Source organism: Anomaloglossus baeobatrachus, chromosome 7, assembly GCF_048569485.1.
Source record: "Anomaloglossus baeobatrachus isolate aAnoBae1 chromosome 7, aAnoBae1.hap1, whole genome shotgun sequence".
In the NCBI taxonomy this organism is placed as follows: domain Eukaryota; kingdom Metazoa; phylum Chordata; class Amphibia; order Anura; family Aromobatidae; genus Anomaloglossus; species Anomaloglossus baeobatrachus.
In genome coordinates, this window is record NC_134359.1 from 115,264,828 (window position 1) to 115,285,619 (window position 20,792).

The following is a 20,792-nucleotide window of genomic DNA, read 5'->3' on the forward strand; positions in this document are numbered from 1 at the left end:
GGAGCGATGAGCAACTTAAGGCTTTCTGTTCTTTCTGTCCTACTAAATGTCATTAGTTACCAGACACCGGAAGTCAAAGATGTCTACTGTCAGGTCTTTGTACACTGCTGTACATTGTGACCAAAAGGTGCAAAGTAGGGCATTTCTGTAATCTGACAGCACAATGAGGTAGGGACAGAGACCCTGATTCCAGCGATGTAACACTTAGTATACTGGGGGCCCATACCTCAGCTTCCTGTTTACATTGTATAGTGACAGAGAGTTGCTAATCAGTGCTGGGGGACTCAATGGACCAGTAGGCACAAGGTCACTTGTCTCATAATGATAATCCCCTGCAAATAAAACAATGATTTTATTAAAACAGCAAAACACAGCCCAGTAAGTGACACATCATTGTAAGGTGTCTGCCCTTACGTTATGGTGCTCTCAGATTACATAGCAAAAATTTGCTAACACATTCCCTTTAAAAGAGAAAGATTATTTTATAGAGGAGTATCCTTTTAGGAAGCTCAACTATTCAATATAGTGGAGAGAACATAGCAGGAATATCTCTCAAGAGTACCTACCGTGTGCTTAGATTACACAGCCAGCACATTGATTTCAGTTGGAAATGATTATTTCCTTCTGGTGGCCCTGCAAAGAAATTCAACATTTAAATGGGTGGCCTGAAAGTAATGTTGATTTTCATCCTAAATTTCTGTCTATTTATAGGGGATGTCTCCAACACTTAGACAACCCCTTCTATTTCCCCATGTTCGCCCCTATAAAAATAAAAAAGTGTATCCTCACCTCCGATGCTGCTTTTCAAGCGTGACGGGATCAGGGGCTAGAGGTTGCCATCACTGTCTCAGCTGCTTTCCTCACCCTGAAATGAATCGTCATCAGTGACCTCCAGTTTAGGGGCTGAGATAGTCCCTGCTGTACTGAGCATGCATCTATTGCAATTTCCGTTGTATGCTCAATACGAGCTCTCTGCTCACTGTGCAATATCCTTCTCACTGCACAGTGACAGTGCTCTCCCTTGCCGGCTCCATTGAGCAGTGACGACCCAGCAAAAGAGTGCACTGTCAGTGTGCATTGTAAGAGAGAAACTGGCAAGCGGGATAAGCAGAGACCTGCCCCAGCCCCCAAAACAGACTGGAAAGTGTGGCTCATTGCCTCTCTGCTCTCCCTTCTCATTGCCTTCTTCCTTTTATAATGAGCACTGACAGTGCACTCTCTTGCTGTCTCGTCTTTTCTCATTAGAGCCATTGAGAGAGCGCACTGTGTAGAAGTGTAACATCGCACAGCGACAAGGGAGCTTGTTCTGAGCATTTCACGGAATTGAAAAGAGCCACATGTTCATTAGAGCAGGGTATAGCCCAGTGCCTGAAATGGACATCACTGATGACGCTTCATTTCAGGGTGGGTAAAGCAGCTATGGCAGTGACTGCAGACCCTTCCCCCAATGACGTCTTGCTTGAGTATCCCAGCATGCACTGGGAATTCTCAAAGTGTGATCCATTGGGAAGTAAAAAAATAAATAAAACAGAGTAGCATGGGAACTTTTTAATTGAAATGTATTAAGGCCCCGTTACACGCAGTGATATCGCTAGCGAGCGTGCCCGCCCCGTCATTTGTGCATCACGGGCAAATCGCTGCGCAAATAGTGGCGCACAATATCGTTAGGAGCAGTCACACGGACTTACCTGCCTAGCAACGTCGCTGTGGCCGGCGAACCGCCTCCTTTCTAAGGGGGCGGTTCTTGCGGCGTCACAGCGGCGTCACTGCGCGGCCGCCCAATAGAAGTGGAGGGGCGGAGATGAGTGGCCGTAACATCCCGCCCACCTCATTCCTCATTGCCGCTGGCCGCAGGTAAGTTGTAGTTTGTCGTTCCCGAGGTGTCACACGTAGCGATGTATGCTGCCTCGGCAACGACAAACAACCTGCATCCTCAACAATCAAAGATTTTTTGAAAATGAACGACGTGTCAACGATCAACGATAAGGTGAGTATTTTTGATCGTTAACGGTCTTTCGTAGCTGTCACATGCAACAACGTCGCTAACGATGCCGGATGTGCGTCACGGAATCCGTGACCCCGGCGATTTATCGTTAGATACGTCGTTGCGTGTAACGGGGCCTTTAGAAAAGCTAATAATAATAAAGGCATTATCCGTTTAAAACAAGTAATCTCCCATCCACAGGATAGCTGATAACTTGTAGATCGGTGGGTATCTGACCGCTGATACTCCCATCAGTTGGTAGAATGGGGAACATTTATCATCGCTAGAATGGGGTGGCTATCTTTACTATCCACCACCACTCCCTTCATTCCCTATTGAGGCTTTCCTTTCTCATGTATGCTTGGTTTGTCCGAGTCTGCTCGTGTTCTGATGGGGAAAGTGGAGTAAGAGCCACGTCTCACTAAGGAACATCGCTAGCAACATCGCTGCTAAGGAACAACTTTTGTGGCGTAGCAGCGATGTAGCTAGCGATGTTGCTGTGTGTGACATCCAGCAACAACCCGGCCCCTGATGTGAGGTCGTTGGTTGTTGCTGAATGTCCTGGGCCATTTTTTAGTTGTTGCTCTCCCACTGTGAAGCGCACATCGCTGTGTGTGACAGCGACAGAGCAACAACTAAATGTGCAGGCAGCAGGAGCCGGCTTCTGCGGACGCTGGTAACCAATGTAAATATCGGGTAACCAAGAAGCCCTTTCCTTGGTTACCCGATATTTACCTTCGTTACCAGCGTCCGCCGCTCTCACGCTGTCAGTGCCGGCTCCTGCTCTCTGCACACGTAGCCACAGTACACATCGGGTAATTAACCCGATGTGTACTGTGGCTAGGTGTGCAGGGAGCCAGCACTAAGCGGTGTGCGCTGGTAACCAAGGTAAATATCGGGTTGGTTACCCGATATTTACCTTAGTTACCAAGCGCAGCATCGCTTCCACGTGGCGCTGCTGGCTGGGGGCTGGTCACTGGTTGCTGGTGAGATCTGCCTGTGTGACAGCTCACCAGCAACCCGTGTAGCCACGCTCCAGCGATCCCTGCCAAGTCAGGTTGCTGGTGGGATCGCTGGAGCGTCGCTTAGTGTGACATCTCACCAGCGACCTCCTAGCAACTTACCAGCGATCCCTATCAGGTTGTATCGTTGTTGGGATCGCTGGTAAGTTGTTTAGTGTGACTGGGCCGCTGTCAGACACCTGCTTATCTGGTGGGAGAACAAAAGGTCTGGGCATTGAATACCAATTTCCTGATATCATCAGTCCGGATGAAGCAGGAGTCTCCTGTGCACATTAGATGGGCGGTTGGTCCCACAAGTTACAACAACTGTTTTTTAATGAGCATGGAGGACTTTACTAATACATTTCCCTGATGATTAAGCCAGTTGTTGTAGGTCCCCACAGCAGAACGTCCTGATCATGGGGTCAGCTTATTTCAAAAAGAGAGAGACCACAGCATCTGATGAAACGCCGCTGACTTTTCTCGATGGAATAAAGAGGAATTACTTTTTTACATTTATCTGTTGGAATCCTCTGGTTTCTCTTATTGCTCTTTGATTATAAGGCTGTGAGGCTGAAGCCCGACACCATATGTACCAAGTATAGATGGGTGACTGCTCAAACCGAACGTGATCTGCTGTGCCGCGTACTCTTCTTCACCTTATTGTCAGGGTCTCCTCCTAACAATAAGAGATTGTGCATAACTAGAGCCTAGCTTAGTGTTTATTCTTAATTCTTAGTGGTGGATGTTTATCAGGCCTGGTGCGGTCCGTGCAAAACAACTGTGAGTCTGTTCCGAAAAATCAAAAATGAACTAGGAGATGACCTCCTGCAGTTTGCCGTGGTAAGAACTACAATGTAAGATGAATCGAAAGCATGGAAATCATTATTTTTTTTTAATCTCAAGTGTTAATTTGTTTGCATGCCACTGAATAAAAAGAGCCAAACAGCACACACAAGGGACACGGACAACGGGGCAGACCTACTATTCATGTGTAGAGATGAGCGAAGCCAGTTCGCATTTGCCAATTTCAGATTCTGTACGAGCCTTGGCCGGTTCGTTCGGGCTTGGCTTACCAAGTACTTTCCTCAAAATCGGCAATGTTCAGTAAGTGTGCATTTGCAGAAAACCCACTCTCGGCCCCATCACAGCCATGTCAAGTATTGTATTTCTGATGCCGCTAATTATCTCTCATACATATTCTCTGCTTTTCACGCCCCCCAGTGTCTCTGATTGGCTCCAGTCAAACCCCGCCCACAAACAGCGTCTGTGAATGGTTAGAATCACAGACTCTGTCTGCGCATCTACTGTATATCGTGGTATAATATAAATAAATAAAATTGTCGTAGGGTCCCCCCATCTATTGATATAAGCACAGATAAAGCTCATGGCTGCAGGCTGCAGCCCCCAGCCATGCGCTTATCTTGGTTGTGTATCAAAATAGGAATATCCCCATGCAGCTTTTTTTTAAAAAACATTTAAATAAATCATTTAAAAAAACAGCGTATGGTCCGATCAATTTCAATACTGTTAGGGCCAGGTGGACGGGCAGACCCCGGAGGTGGATCCACTGGGCTGAACACCTCACCGAGGGCAAGGTGCCCGGTAGCCAGAGCACTAGCAGGACAGTCCGTGTAGAGGAGTGGATTAAAGAAGTCCCTGGGACCACGGGGTCTCTGATGGTAGTCCGGGTGACGGAGCTCAGGTTCGGAGGCCGAGATGTCGTCAGGCAGAGTCCGGAACCAATGGAGCGAGAAGACGGGTCACCACAGGGATCGGAGATGGCAGGAGCTGACGGGATGGCAGGCCGTCACCGTTCGGGGTTCGGGTATCGTCAGGACCGGTTGGTGAGGCAGGATCGGCTCTACGAGAGAGATAGGTGAGTATATCACAGACACAAGGAGACCTGACTCCTAGCTTAGAAAACACGAAGAACAGGCCCCGCCCACTTGGAAAGGATCCCCCTATATATCCAGTACCTGATCCTTCAATATCCTGTTGGAGGATACTGGCCCTTTAAGAAAGGGTCAATGACCGCGCGCGCGCGCCCGGGTGCCAGAAGCCAGGGCAGGGAGCGGTGAACAGGAGGCAGGGGAGCCAGCCTGGAGCAGAGCTGCCGACGGGCGCCGGGTGCGGGGACCGAGCCGCCTGGGGAGCGCAGGTGATGGGGGCTGGAGGCTGTGGAGCGGGGGACGCCTGACAGAGGAGCCGGGGAGCGAGGCAGGGAAGCCGGGGAGCGTGGCAGGTGAGCCGGGGAGCGAGGCAGGGGAGCCGGGAAGCAAGGCAGGGGACCCAGGGAGCGTGACAGTACCCCCCCCCCACGCCACCCTCCCCGCAACCGGGACAGGAAGGCACGTATCAGAGGAGTACCCACATTCTCCCGGGGTTCCCAGGACCTATCCTCAGGACCATACCCTGCCCAGTCCACCAGGAAGAACTGTCGGCCTCGTACGGTTTTCATGGCCACGATATCCCTTACCGCATAGATGTCATCATCAGCAATAGGAGGAGGAGCAGAACTGGCAGCAGCGGGGAAGGGACCAAGGACAACCGGCTTGAGCAGGGAGACGTGGAAGGAGTTGGGTATTCTCATCGTGGCCGGGAGCTGCAGCTTGTAGGAGACCTCATTTATTTTGCTGATGACCTTAAACGGCCCGATGTAGCGATGACCCAGCTTGTATGATGGTAGCTTCAATCGGACGTACTTGGAAGCAAGCCAGACCAGATCTCCTGGAGAGAAACACGGGGGATCCAGACGCCTCTTGTCTGCTTGTCTCTTCATCCGCAGGGAAGCACGTCCCAAGGGACGTCTTGACAGAGTCCCAAATTGTAGAAAAGTCATGGACTACAGCATCAGCAGCAGGGACATCCGAGGAAGAGGATACAGAAAAACAAAAAAGTGAGCCGGAGTATGAGATGGTATACATGGTACTTGTGAGACCATGTTCACACTGGCCATGAGACAAAGAGAAACCAAGGAAAAAATTGTGAAAAAATACCCTGCTGTAACAAAAATAAAAGCATAGTGCATATAAACATAGGGTACTTAGTAAACACTGTTTTTGATCAAAAAAAGCATAAAGCTATCCCACCAACGCCAAGGTGTACCCAGTTGGGATAGTACCTACACTCTCTAATATTAAAACCTTACCATGGGTCTAAAATAGGCCTCAATGTGGCTAAGGGCTGAGAGCGACCGGGTCCCAACAGGACACACACAGTCAGGGGGATTCACAGATTGAAATGTCCAGCTCGCTGAGAAGGGGGCCACTCCCTGTTTGTACTGAATACAAAAAAACTACATAAAAACAAAAAAGTGAGCCGGAGTATGAGATGGTATACATGGTACTTGTGAGACCATGTTCACACTGGCCATGAGACAAAGAGAAACCAAGGAAAAAATTGTGAAAAAATACCCTGCTGTAACAAAAATAAAAGCATAGTGCATATAAACATAGGGTACTTAGTAAACACTGTTTTTGATCAAAAAAAGCATAAAGCTATCCCACCAACGCCAAGGTGTACCCAGTTGGGATAGTACCTACACTCTCTAATATTAAAACCTTACCATGGGTCTAAAATAGGCCTCAATGTGGCTAAGGGCTGAGAGCGACCGGGTCCCAACAGGACACACACAGTCAGGGGGATTCACAGATTGAAATGTCCAGCTCGCTGAGAAGGGGGCCACTCCCTGTTTGTACTGAATACAAAAAAACTACATAAAAACAAAAAAGTGAGCCGGAGTATGAGATGGTATACATGGTACTTGTGAGACCATGTTCACACTGGCCATGAGACAAAGAGAAACCAAGGAAAAAATTGTGAAAAAATACCCTGCTGTAACAAAAATAAAAGCATAGTGCATATAAACATAGGGTACTTAGTAAACACTGTTTTTGATCAAAAAAAGCATAAAGCTATCCCACCAACGCCAAGGTGTACCCAGTTGGGATAGTACCTACACTCTCTAATATTAAAACCTTACCATGGGTCTAAAATAGGCCTCAATGTGGCTAAGGGCTGAGAGCGACCGGGTCCCAACAGGACACACACAGTCAGGGGGATTCACAGATTGAAATGTCCAGCTCGCTGAGAAGGGGGCCACTCCCTGTTTGTACTGAATACAAAAAAACTACATAAAAACAAAAAAGTGAGCCGGAGTATGAGATGGTATACATGGTACTTGTGAGACCATGTTCACACTGGCCATGAGACAAAGAGAAACCAAGGAAAAAATTGTGAAAAAATACCCTGCTGTAACAAAAATAAAAGCATAGTGCATATAAACATAGGGTACTTAGTAAACACTGTTTTTGATCAAAAAAAGCATAAAGCTATCCCACCAACGCCAAGGTGTACCCAGTTGGGATAGTACCTACACTCTCTAATATTAAAACCTTACCATGGGTCTAAAATAGGCCTCAATGTGGCTAAGGGCTGAGAGCGACCGGGTCCCAACAGGACACACACAGTCAGGGGGATTCACAGATTGAAATGTCCAGCTCGCTGAGAAGGGGGCCACTCCCTGTTTGTACTGAATACAAAAAAACTACATAAAAACAAAAAAGTGAGCCGGAGTATGAGATGGTATACATGGTACTTGTGAGACCATGTTCACACTGGCCATGAGACAAAGAGAAACCAAGGAAAAAATTGTGAAAAAATACCCTGCTGTAACAAAAATAAAAGCATAGTGCATATAAACATAGGGTACTTAGTAAACACTGTTTTTGATCAAAAAAAGCATAAAGCTATCCCACCAACGCCAAGGTGTACCCAGTTGGGATAGTACCTACACTCTCTAATATTAAAACCTTACCATGGGTCTAAAATAGGCCTCAATGTGGCTAAGGGCTGAGAGCGACCGGGTCCCAACAGGACACACACAGTCAGGGGGATTCACAGATTGAAATGTCCAGCTCGCTGAGAAGGGGGCCACTCCCTGTTTGTACTGAATACAAAAAAACTACATAAAAACAAAAAAGTGAGCCGGAGTATGAGATGGTATACATGGTACTTGTGAGACCATGTTCACACTGGCCATGAGACAAAGAGAAACCAAGGAAAAAATTGTGAAAAAATACCCTGCTGTAACAAAAATAAAAGCATAGTGCATATAAACATAGGGTACTTAGTAAACACTGTTTTTGATCAAAAAAAGCATAAAGCTATCCCACCAACGCCAAGGTGTACCCAGTTGGGATAGTACCTACACTCTCTAATATTAAAACCTTACCATGGGTCTAAAATAGGCCTCGATGTGGCTAAGGGCTGAGAGCGACCGGGTCCCAACAGGACACACACAGTCAGGGGGATTCACAGATTGAAATGTCCAGCTCGCTGAGAAGGGGGCCACTCCCTGTTTGTACTGAAGAGGATACAGGTAATGGGACGGAAGGCTGAAGACCGTAAACGACATGGAAGGGAGAGCTGGAGGAGGACTCACTGACGTGGTGGTTATGGGAGAATTCAGCCCAAGGAAGAAGCGTGGACCAGTCGTCGTGATGGGCGTTGACGTAGTGACGTAAGAAGGAGGTCAAGATCTGATTGACTCGTTCCACTTGGCCATTCGACTGAGGATGGTAGGCTGAAGAAAAGTCCATAGTCACTCCCAGATGTTTGCAGAGAGCCCTCCAGAAGCGGGAGGTAAACTGAGTTCCTCTGTCGGACACAATGTGTGAGGGAAAGCCATGCAACCGGAAGATGTGCTGTATGTAAGCGTCAGCGAGTTCCTGGGCAGAGGGCAGTCCAGCCATAGGGACGAAATGAGCCATTTTGGAGAACCGATCCACCACGACCCATATGACTGTGTGTCCGGAGGACAGGGGCAAGTCCGTAGTAAAGTCCATCGCAATGTGTTGCCACGGAACGGAGGGTATAGGCAGAGGCAGAAGACGACCATATAGCAGGTGTTTGGGCGTCTTGTTCCTGGCACAAGAGGAGCAGGCTGAGACAAAAGAAGCGACGTCCGTGCAAAGGGATGGCCACCAGTAGTGACGTACAATTGTACTCCATGTTTTCTTCTGACCAGCATGGCCGGCTATTTTCGAGGCATGGCCCCAGTGCAACACTTTTTTCCTGTCAGTCTCAGAGACATAGGTCTTCCCAGGTGGTATCTGGGCCAGGGTGACAGGAGCCACCGGAATGATCTTACTAGGACAGATGATGGGCTGGGATGTCTCCTCCTCCTGTTCCATGGGTACGAATGACCTGGACAAGGCATCTGCTCTTACATTCTTGTCCGCAGGTCGAAAATGGAGCTGAAAATCGAACCTGGCAAAGAACAAGGACCACCTGGCCTGCCGTGGGTTCAGTCGCTGAGCGGACCGCAGGTATTCCAGGTTCTTGTGGTCCGTGTAAATGATCACGGGGTACACTGCTCCCTCCAGAAGGTAGCGCCATTCCTCCAGAGCCAGTTTGACTGCCAATAGCTCTCGGTCACCGATGGTGTAGTTGCGTTCAGGCGCTGAGAAGCTCTTGGAGAAGAAACTGCAAGTAACCATCTTCCCGGAGGAGGACTTCTGCATGAGCACTGCTCCGGCTCCCGAGGAGGAGGCATCCACATCCAAGGTAAACTGTCGGTTTAACTCAGGACGGTGGAGCACAGGGGAAGAAGCAAACGCCTGTTTCAGGGAGCCAAACGCGGCGTCGTCCGCAGGTGACCAGTCCTTTGGATTAGCCCCCTTCTTGGTCAAGGCGGAGAGAGGTGCAGTCAGAGCAGAGAAGTGAGGGATGAACTGACGATAATAGTTTGCGAATCCCAGAAAGCGTTGGATTGCCTTCAGTCCGGAAGGAGGGGGCCAGTTGAGAATGGAAGAGACCTTCTCCGGGTCCATCTGCAGACCGGTATCGGAGATTACGTAACCCAAGAAGGGAAGAGAAGACTGCTCGATTATACACTTCTCGTACTTGGCGTACAGGCGATTCTCTCTCAGTCTTTGTAGTACCAGCTGCACGTTCTCTCTGTGGGTCTGGAGGTCCGGAGAGAAGACCAGGATATCGTCAAGATACACCACCACACAGACGTAGAGAAGGTCCCGGAACACGTCGTTCACCAATTCCTGAAACACTGCTGGTGCGTTACAGAGGCCGAAGGGCATCACACAGTATTCATAGTGCCCATCGCGAGTATTGAATGCGGTCTTCCATTCGTCCCCAGAGCGGATGCGGACCAGGTTGTAGGCACCCCGAAGATCCAACTTGGTAAACACACGAGCTCCTCTAAGCCGATCAAACAATTCGGGGATGAGCGGCAGGGGGTATTTATTTTTCACGGTGATTTGGTTCAATCCCCGGTAGTCAATGCATGGGCGTAGATCGCCCTCTTTCTTCTTAACGAAGAAGAAGCCTGCTCCAGCAGGAGAGGAGGACCTCCGAATGAATCCCCTTGCTAGGTTCTCCGTGATGTAGGCAGACATGGCCCTAGTTTCAGCAGGAGACAGCGGATATATCCGTCCTCGAGGTGGTGTAGTTCCCGGGAGTAGGTCGATGGCACAGTCATAAGGACGATGTGGCGGAAGTACCTCTGATTCCTTTTTATCAAAGACGTCCGCGAAGGACCAATAGGCCGAGGGCAGTCCCGGTAGGGACTCCGGAACCGGAGGTCGTCGGATGGGCTGTATAGTCTTCAGACAGTTCTCGTGGCAAGAGGAGCCCCATCGGGTGATTTCACCAGTACCCCAGCTGACTGACGGTTCGTGTGTCCGTAACCAGGGGAGTCCCAGCAGGATTTGATGGGACATGTGTGGGAGGACGTAGAGAGCGATGTTCTCGGTGTGCAGGGCACCGATACGTAGTTCCACCGGCTTGGTGATCCACGAGATGGTGTCAGAGAGGGGTCTCCCATCTACAGAGGCAATCACGAGGGGTTTGTCGAGTGGAGTAACAGGCACCTGGTACTTGTCCACCGTGGCCTGCTGGATGAAATTGCCTGCTGCCCCGGAATCGAGGTACGCCTCGGCCGTGAACCGCGTCTCTCCCGTTGTCACTTGAACAGTCCACGTAACCGGGTCTGAGAGAGTCCCAGCACCTAGGGTGGCCTCTCCTACCAACCCTAGGCTTTGGAGTTTCCCGGCCTCTCTGGACAGGAGCGTAGAAGGTGTGTGCCCTCTCCGCAGTAGAAGCAGAGGCCCTTGGCGAGCCGTTCTGCTCGGCGTTGTTCGGACTGCCGCAAACGGTCGATCTGCATGGGCTCGTGGACAGAGACACCAGACGACGCTGACTGAAGTACGGCGGGCTTCTGCGGAGGAGAGGAATGCCGTATCGGACGTCTCTCACGGGACACCTCTTTGGATCGTTCCTGGAATCTGAGGTCCACGCGGGTGGCTAGTGCGATCAGGGCATCCAGGGTGGAAGGAACATTGCGGCCTGCCAGCTCGTCCTTAATACGGCTGGAGAGTCCTTCCCAGAAGGCGGCGGTGAGGGCTTCATTGTTCCACCCCAATTCTGAGGCCAAAGTGCGGAAGCGGATGGCATACTGCCCTACCGTCGTAGTCCCCTGACGTAGCCTGAGGAGTGATGAGGCGGATGCAGCGGCACGTCCAGGTTCGTCAAAGGTGTTTCTGAATGCCTGCAGGAAGTCCTGGATGTTGGTAGTCACAGGGTCCTCCTTTTCCCACAAGGGGTTCATCCAGGCCAGTGCCTCACCCTCTAGATGTGACATCACAAACGCCACCTTGGCTTGGTTGGAGGCAAACAAGTGTGGAAGCAGCTTGAAATGAAGGGAGCACTGGTTTAGGAATCCCCTGCAGGTCTTGGGATCTCCGGCGTTCCAGGGTGGTGAAGCCAAACGAAGTCTGGAAGCATCCGAGGAGGCTGCCACGGGAGCTGTAGCCGTGGATTGTACAGTGGAAACCTGAGATGCCAAGGATGTGGCCGTCGCTTGTAGCGTGTTCAGGCGGGTATCCACAGAAGACATGAAGTTCAGCATGCGGGTCTGGGTCTCGCGCTGGCGTGTGAGTTCCTGCTGCAAGGCCGCTAGTGCTTCGGCGGGATCCATGGCCTGTTCTTACTGTTAGGGCCAGGTGGACGGGCAGACCCCGGAGGTGGATCCACTGGGCTGAACACCTCACCGAGGGCAAGGTGCCCGGTAGCCGGAGCACTAGCAGGACAGTCCGTGTAGAGGAGTGGAGTAAAGAAGTCCCTGGGACCACGGGGTTTCTGATGGTAGTCCGGGTGACGGAGCTCAGGTTCGGAGGCCGAGATGTCGTCAGGCAGAGTCCGGAACCAATGGAGCGAGAAGACGGGTCACCACAGGAATCGGAGATGGCAGGAGCTGACGGGATGGCAAGCCGTCACCGTTCGGGGTTCGGGTATCGTCAGGACCGGTTGGCGAGGCAGGATCGGCTCTACGAGAGAGATAGGTGAGTATATCACAGACACAAGGAGACCTGACTCCTAGCTTAGAAAACACGAAGAACAGGCCCCGCCCACTTGGAAAGGATCCCCCTATATACCCAGTACCTGATCCTTCAATATCCTGTTGGAGGACACTGGCCCTTTAAGAAAGGGTCAATGACCGCGCGCCCTAATGCGTATGCGCGAGGCCCGGGTGCCAGAAGCCAGGGCAGGGAGCGGTGAACAGGAGGCAGGGGAGCCGGCCTGGAGCAGAGCTGCCGACGGGCGCCGGGTGCGGGGACCGAGCCGCCTGGGGAGCGCAGGTGATGGGGGCTGGAGGCTGTGGAGCGGGGGACGCCTGACAGAGGAGCCGGGGAGCGAGGCAGGGAAGCCGGGGAGCGTGGCAGGTGAGCCGGGGAGCGAGGCAGGGGAGCCGGGAAGCAAGGCAGGGGACCCGGGGAGCGTGAGAAATACCCAGCCAAGATAAAGCCCGACAGCTGGGGGCTGGTGTTCTCAAGCTGAAAAGACCCATGTTTATTGGGCCCCCCAGCTTAAAAATAGCAGCCTGCAGCCATTCAGGATTGCCACATCCATTAGATGTGACAAACTCAGCACTTTACCCAGCTCATTCCGATTACCCTGGTGAGGTGGCTGTTGTGGTAATAAGGGGTTAATTGCAGCTCACAGCTGCTACTAAGTCCTAGATTAGTATTGGGAGGAGTCTATAAGACCCCTCATTATTAATTTGTAAGTGAAAGTAAATAAACACAAAAAACGAAGAAATACTTTATTTGAAATAAAATACAAAAAACACCCTTTTTCACCGCTATATTAACTCCCAAAAAACACAGGTCCGACTTAATCCACACAAGGTCTCACAACAATTCCAGCTCTTCTACATCTGAACTGACAGCGAGTGGCCATAGAACATGACCACCTACTGTAACTTCAGTCAGAGACTGAGCCACGGTGATAAGTAGTGACGTCACGCAGATTATTTGCAGCCAAAACTGGAGGTTCACAGGGTCTGCAGGTAAACTGACCTCAGGGAGGCGGTCACTGAGTTCTGAGACCTGCATCTCCTGGCAGAAAACTGTGGGGGGGTTTTGCCAAGAGATGCACATTTGGTGCTGAAATTTTTACACCATATTCCTGCACCCAATCTACACCTCCTGGCAAAAATGCATCACTACCTGCATGCGCAGAATATGATGTAAAACTGTAAAAAATTGAATCACCAAATTTACATCTCTTGGCCCAAAAATGCAAAAAAAAAAAAATGTTTCGGTGTGGTTTTCTGCCAGGAGGTGCAAATTTGGTGCTGAAATCTGGTGCAGACATTTCAGCACAAAATTTTCACCTCCTCGCAGTAAACCACACCAAAAGACCATCAAAACCGTTTTTGTGCATTTTTTTGCCAAGAGATGCAGATTTGGTGATGAAATTTCTAGAGCATACTCCTGCAGCCAATCTACACCTCCTGGCAAAAAAAAAAAAAAAATCGCATCAAAATAGCATCATACGGTTTTGGTGCTGCTTTTTGCCAGGAGGTGTAGATTGGGTGCAGGAATATGGTGTAAACATTTCAGCACCAAATCTGCATCTCTTGGCAAAAAAAAGAATAAAAAGAATTATTTGCTGTGTCCAATATTTTGTTGACAACTTTGTTATAATTTTGCTTTTTTTTTAATTCTTATTGTGTTCTGGTGATTAGGCTGAAGCTGATAGCATTGATGCCCTTGAGAAATACAGAGGCAAATGTGAACCTACCTTTCTTTTCTTTGCTGTAAGTAATTTATCTAGTTTTGCCATTCCAGACTAATGATCCTATCTACTGCCCACATATATCTCATCACTTAATTTTACTCTTCGTAGCTGGGTGCAGGTCTAGGTTTGCACTCCATCTTTTCCTCCAGTCTAGTCTTTCTCTGGACTGAACCATATGGAATCTGTAATGCCTGTTTTCTTACCTGGCATCAGGTACAACGGGTAAAACAGTCTGGACACTTTGCGGAACTACAATGTCAGATTTTAGCAAATGATGCCTGCCATGGGTATACAGTGGAGCCTTGGTTTATGAGAACAATCCATTCTGGGAGTGTGCTTGTAAACCAAGTTACTCGTCTAGTAAAGCCAAATTTCCCATTCACACATATTATGCTCACCTTACCTTTCGTTCCATCGCCGGCCTCCTGGTTCTTGTAGTCCGCCGGTACAGGATGTGTATCAGGAAACCATCGCACCCGATGCCGGAGCTTTCGCTGCCTTTGAGTAGCGGCTGACAGTGGTAGCTCGTCCATCGTCGCGATGGTTACCCGATACACATCCTGTACCAGCAAACTACAAGATCCGGGAGGCCGGCGAGGGAACGGAAGGTAAGGTGAGCATAGTGTGTGTGTGCGTGTTTGTGTGTGTTTGTGTGGACTGCAAGAGCGGGTCAGAGTGCGGTTAAAGTACGGAACCGGAAGTGTGTGCAGTGAGTATTTGCTCGTACAGCAAAGCTTGCTCGTAAACTGAGTTACAAATTTACAGCAAGCTTTGCTTGTATAGCGAAATACTTGCACACCAGGTTACTCGTAAACCGAGGTTCCACTGTATAGAGATTCATAGCACCATGTTACGAATATAGAAAAACTGGAGGACAAGAGTGTATGTGCAAATATAGGAAAAATAATTTAAAAGGGTTTCTACCATATCAAATTAAGGGAATAAGGTATGCAAAAGCTCAAGGAAATGCAATTATGGTAACCCTCATACACAGTAAAAAATTATTCATTAAATATGAAAAAATAAACACTGTCTGAGGGAAACGTTCATATCAGCCAAGGCTCTCTTCCTTGATAAAGCAACAACCTTCGCGAAATGCGCGTCGGTGGTGATCCTGGTCGTTATATAGGGATCTTACATTGATCTTGGGACTGAGACCAGGCTATTCACATCAGATGTACATTTCAGGAATTACCTGTTAAGCATTTGCACTTTAGGTAAGAAATTGAATTTTATCCTTTCCTTACTAATTATTTTTGCCTGATGTGGACACTTGTTATGGGACCCTCCACTTGAGGGCAGCTTATACAGCATTTAGGTCAGTAATCGCCATGGCTTCTCCTTACCACTGGTCGGAGAGACCATGACGATTTAAAACCCAGCCTCAGTCCCTGAGACCATTACTGTGTGCAACTGTCCTGGCTGATATGAACGTTTCCCTCAGACAGTGTTTATTTTTCATATTTAATGAATAATTTTTTACTGTATATGAGGGTTACCATAATTGCATTTCCTTGATCTTTTGCATACCTTATTCCCTTAATTTGATATGGGAGAAACCCTTTTAAATTATTTTTCTTGTGTATTTCCCAATAAAAGTTTCCTATATTTGCACATATACTCTTGTCCTCCAGTTTTTCTATGATTATGAGTAGTGCTGGCACCAATCCTGCCAATTTTGGTTGACTTGGTGCTTTACTTGATGGCTCTGTTTATGAGAAGTGTGTTGCTAATATGTTACGAATATAGCAGACTGATAATATTGAGTCTACAGTATTTTGTTAGCTTCAAAAGCATAATATTTTTCTGCCGTATAAAGGAGCTGTTCAATACTATATTTTATTTGATATATAATAATAATTTTATTCATTTATATAGTGCTATTAATTCCACAGCGCTTTACATACATCAGGAACACTGTCCCCATTGGGGCTCACAATCTAGAGCCCCTATCAGTATGTCTTTGGAGTGTGGGAGGAAACCGGAGAACCCGGAGGAAACCCACGCAAACAAGGGGAGAACATACAAACTCCTTGCAGATGGTGTCCTTGGTGGGATTTGAACCCAGGACCCCAGCGCTGCAAGACTGCAGTGCTAACCACTGAGCCACAGTGCCGCAGCCTATAATGGTCCTAAAATGAAAAATAAAACACAGATACAACTCACCTTTTGGATAACTACTAGTGATGAGCGAGTACTAAAAAGCTCGGGTGCTCGAAGCTCGGGCCGAGCCTCCCAAGATACTCGTGTACTCGGCCCGAGCACCGAGCCCAATGTTATCCTATGGGAGACCCGAGTATTTTTGTGAAATGACCACCGGCAGCATGTAGAAACCCTAAAAATGGCACAAAAGTCTCCGAAGAGTGCTCAAATGACATGGCAACAGCATGGGGAAGACCCCTTGAAGCATTTATCACTCAAAAGTCACAGCTGTGAACAATTTTGTCCGCGTTTTACGCCATTTTTACGGACTCACCAGAAAACCTTCCAAAAGGACACCAAAATGAATTTTCATGGCGGAAATGTTAAGGGCACATACCCAATAGTGAGATAGAGCTAATGTATGTTACTTTTTGAGATCAATACATGAAAGATTTTACGTAAAACATTGTGTGGCACTCCGATGTCCCTGAGAAGAGACGTACATAAAGGCCTCTGAGTCTAATGTGCCCATTTTGAGGAACTGAGTCTTTGTAGTATTTTCCTTTGCCAGGGCAGTCCAAAATTGTGAGGTTCACCAATGCCCCTGCATACAGACGTGCATGATGGCCTGTAAACCTGAAGTGCCCATTGGAAGGAAGTGGGTCTATTGTAGTATAGCCCTTAGGCAGGGCAGCCAAAAATTGGGAGGCTCCACGTTGTCCCTGGATAGAGACGTGCATGAGGGCCTCAAAACATTAAGTGTCCATTGTCAGGAAGTGGGTGTATTTGTTAGGGCCAGGTGGATGGGCAGACCCAGAAGGTGGATCCACTGGGCCGAACTCCCCGATGAGGGAAAGGAGTCCGGTAGCCGGAGCACTATAGGTAGCAGAACAGTCCGCGCACAAGAGCACAATGGAGAAGTCCCTGGAACCACGGGGTCACTGATGGTGGTCCGGGTGACGGAGCTCAGGTTCGGAAGCCGGGATGATGTCAGGCGGGGTCCGGAACCGTTGGAGCGAGATGACGGGTCACCGCAGGGAACAGAGAAGGTGCGGACTGTCAGGATGGCAGATAGGCAGCGTTCGGGGTTCGGGATACGGCAGGACCGGATGGCAATGCAGGATCGGCTCTAGAAGAGAGAGAGGTAAGTATCTCACAGGAACACAAGGAGACCTGACTCCTAGCTTAAGAAACAAGAAGATCAGGCCCCGCCCCCTTGGACATTGCACCCCTTTATACCCCGTACCTGTGTGCTTCATTTCCTGTCAGTGGACACTGGCCCTTTAAGAAAGGGTCAGTGACCGCGCGCGCGCCCTAATGCGCATGCGCGCGGCCCGGGTGCCAGAAGCCAGGGCAGGAAGCTGAGAGGAGGACACAGCAGAGCCGGGCTGGGGCTGGGAAGCCGACGGGCGCCGGGAGCGGGGACCAGGAGGCCTGGGAAGCGCGGGCGATGGAGGCTGGAGAGCGGGGAGCGTGGCAGGTGAGCCGGGAAGCGGAGCAGAGGACCCGGGGAGCGTGACAGTACCCCCCCCATGCCCCCCTCCCCGCAACCGGGACAGGAAGGCACGGATCAGAGGAGTACCCACATTCTCTCTGGGCTCCCAGGACCTATCCTCAGGACCATACCCTGCCCAGTCCACCAGAAAGAACTGTCGACCCCGTACGGTCTTCATGGCCACGATATCCCTTACCGCATAGATGTCGTCATCAGCAATAGGAGGAGGAGCCGGACTGGCAGCAGCGGAGAAGGGACCAAGGACAACCGGCTTGAGCAGAGAGACGTGGAAGGAGTTGGGTATCCTCATCGTGGCCGGGAGCTGCAGTTTGTAGGAGACCTCATTGATCTTGCCGAGGACTTTAAACGGTTCGATGTAGCGAGGACCCAGCTTGTAAGATGGTAACTTCAATCGGACGTACTTGGAAGCAAGCCAGACGAGATCTCCGGGGGAGAAACACGGAGGATCCAGACGTCTCTTGTCTGCGTGTCTCTTCATCCGCAGGGATGCACGTGCAAGGGACGCCTTAACTGAGTCCCAAATGGTTATAAAGTCACGGACTACCGCATCAGCAGCAGGGACATCCGAGGAAGAGGATACAGGCAATGGGACCGAAGGCTGAAGTCCGTAGACGACATGGAAGGGAGAACTGGAGGAGGACTCACTGACGTGGTGATTATGGGAGAATTCAGCCCAAGGAAGAAGCATGGACCAATCGTCATGATGGGCGTTGACGTAGTGATGTAAGAAAGAGGTCAAAATCTGATTGACCCGTTCCACTTGGCCGTTCGACTGAGGATGGTAGGCTGAAGAAAAGTCCAGGGTTACTCCCAGATGCTTGCAGAGAGCCCTCCAGAAGCGGGAGGTAAACTGAGTTCCTCTGTCGGACACAATGTGTGATGGAAAGCCATGCAAGCGGAAGATGTGATGTATATAGGCGTCCGCGAGTTCCTGGGCAGAGGGCAGTCCAGCCATAGGGACGAAATGGGCCATTTTAGAGAACCGATCCACCACGACCCATATGACTGTGTGTCCGGAGGACAATGGCAAGTCCGTAATAAAGTCCATCGCAATGTGTTGCCAGGGAACTGAGGGTATAGGCAGAGGCAGAAGACGGCCATATGGCAGGTGTTTGGGCGTCTTGTTCCTGGCACAAGAGGAGCAGGCAGAGACAAAAGAGGCGACGTCCGTGCGAAGGGATGGCCACCAATAATGACGTACAATCGCACTCCAAGTTCTTTTCTGGCCAGCATGACCGGCTGTTTTCGAGGCATGGCCCCAGTGTAACACTTTTTGCCTGTCAGTCTCAGAGACATAGGTCTTCCCGGGCGGTATCTGGGCCAGGGTGACAGGAGCCACCGGAATAATCTTACTTGGACAGATGATGGGTTGGGATGTCTCCTCTTCCTGCTCCATGGGCATGAAAGACCTAGACAAGGCATCAGCGCGTACGTTCTTGTTCGCGGGTCGGAAATGGAGCTGGAAATCGAACCGGGCAAAGAATAAGGACCACCTGGCTTGCCGTGGGTTCAGTCGCTGAGCAGACCGCAGGTATTCCAGGTTCTTGTGGTCCGTGTAAATTATAACGGGGTACACTGCTCCTTCCAGAAGATAACGCCATTCCTCCAGAGCCAGTTTGACTGCCAATAGTTCTCGGTCACCGATGGTGTAATTGCGTTCAGGCGCTGAGAAGCTCTTGGAGAAGAAATCGCAAGTCACCATCTTCCCGGAGGAGGACTTCTGCATGAGCACTGCTCCGGCTCCCGAGGAGGAGACGTCCACCTCCAAGGTGAACTGGCGGTTTAACTCCGGACGGTGGAGTACAGGAGAGGAGGCAAAGGCCCGCTTTAGGGAGCCAAACGCGGCGTCGGCCGCAGGTGACCAGTTTTTTGGATTAGCCCCCTTCTTGGTCAAGACGGAGAGAGGAGCAGTCAGAGCAGAGAAATGAGGGATGAACTGGCGGTAATAGTTGGCGAATCCCAGAAAGCGTTGGATTGCCTTCAGTCCAGAAGGAGGAGGCCAGTTGAGAATGGAAGAGACCTTCTTTGGATCCATCTGCAGTCTGGTATCGGTGATGAGGTAACCCAGGAAGGGGAGAGAAGACTGTTCGAAGACACACTTCTCGTACTTGGCGTACAGACGATTCTCTCTCAGTCTTTGTAGAACCAGTTGCACGTTCTCTCTGTGGGTCTGAAGGTCTGGAGAGAAGACAAGGATGTCATCCAGATATACCACCACACAGACGTAGAGAAGGTCCCGGAACACGTCGTTCACTAATTCTTGGAAGACTGCTGGTGCGTTACACAGGCGGAAGGGCATCACGCAGTATTCATAGTGCCCATCGCGAGTGTTAAACGCGGTCTTCCATTCGTCCCCCGAGCGGATACGGACCAGGTTGTAGGCACCCCGAAGATCCAACTTGGTGAACACGCGAGCTCCTCTGAGCCGATCAAACAATTCGGGGATGAGCGGCAGGGGATACTTGTTTTTTACGGTGATTTGATTCAATCCCCGGTAGTCTATGCATGGGCGTAAGTCGCCCTCTTTCTTCTTTACGAAGAAGAAGCCTGCTCCAGCAGGAGAGGAGGATCTCCGAATGAATCCCCTTGCCAGGCTCTCTGTGATGTAAGAAGACATGGCCCTTGTTTCGGCTGGAGACAGTGGATATATCCGTCCTCGAGGTGGTGTAGTTCCCGGGAGCAGGTCAATGGCACAATCGTAAGGACGATGTGGCGGAAGTACCTCTGACTCCTTCTTATCAAAGACGTCCGCGAAGGACCAATAGGCTGAGGGTAGTCCCGGTAGGGACTCTGGAACCGGAGGTCACCGGATGGGTTGTATGGTCTTGAGACAGTTCTCATGGCAAGAAGAGCCCCATCGAGTGATTTCACCAGTGCCCCAGCTGACTGAAGGTTCGTGTGTCCGTAACCAAGGAAGGCCCAGCAGGATTTGATGTGACATGTGTGGGAGGACGTAGAGAGCGATGTTCTCGGTGTGCAGAGCACCGATACGCAATTCAACCGGCCTGGTGATCCAGGAGATGGTGTCAGAGAGGGGTCTCCCATC

General features: G+C 50.0%; 1 protein-coding gene across 2 annotated transcripts in view; it reads left to right on the forward strand.

Moving 5' to 3' along the window:
* NME9 (NME/NM23 family member 9) overlaps positions 1-20,792 on the forward strand; it is a 109,535-nt gene that overhangs the window by 10,542 nt on the left and 78,201 nt on the right. For both annotated transcript variants that reach the window (XM_075317600.1, XM_075317601.1), the window contains exons 3-4: positions 3,725-3,828; positions 14,036-14,107. In XM_075317600.1, the coding sequence (XP_075173715.1) occupies positions 3,725-3,828; positions 14,036-14,107 (176 nt within the window). The remainder of the gene's footprint in view (positions 1-3,724; positions 3,829-14,035; positions 14,108-20,792) is intronic.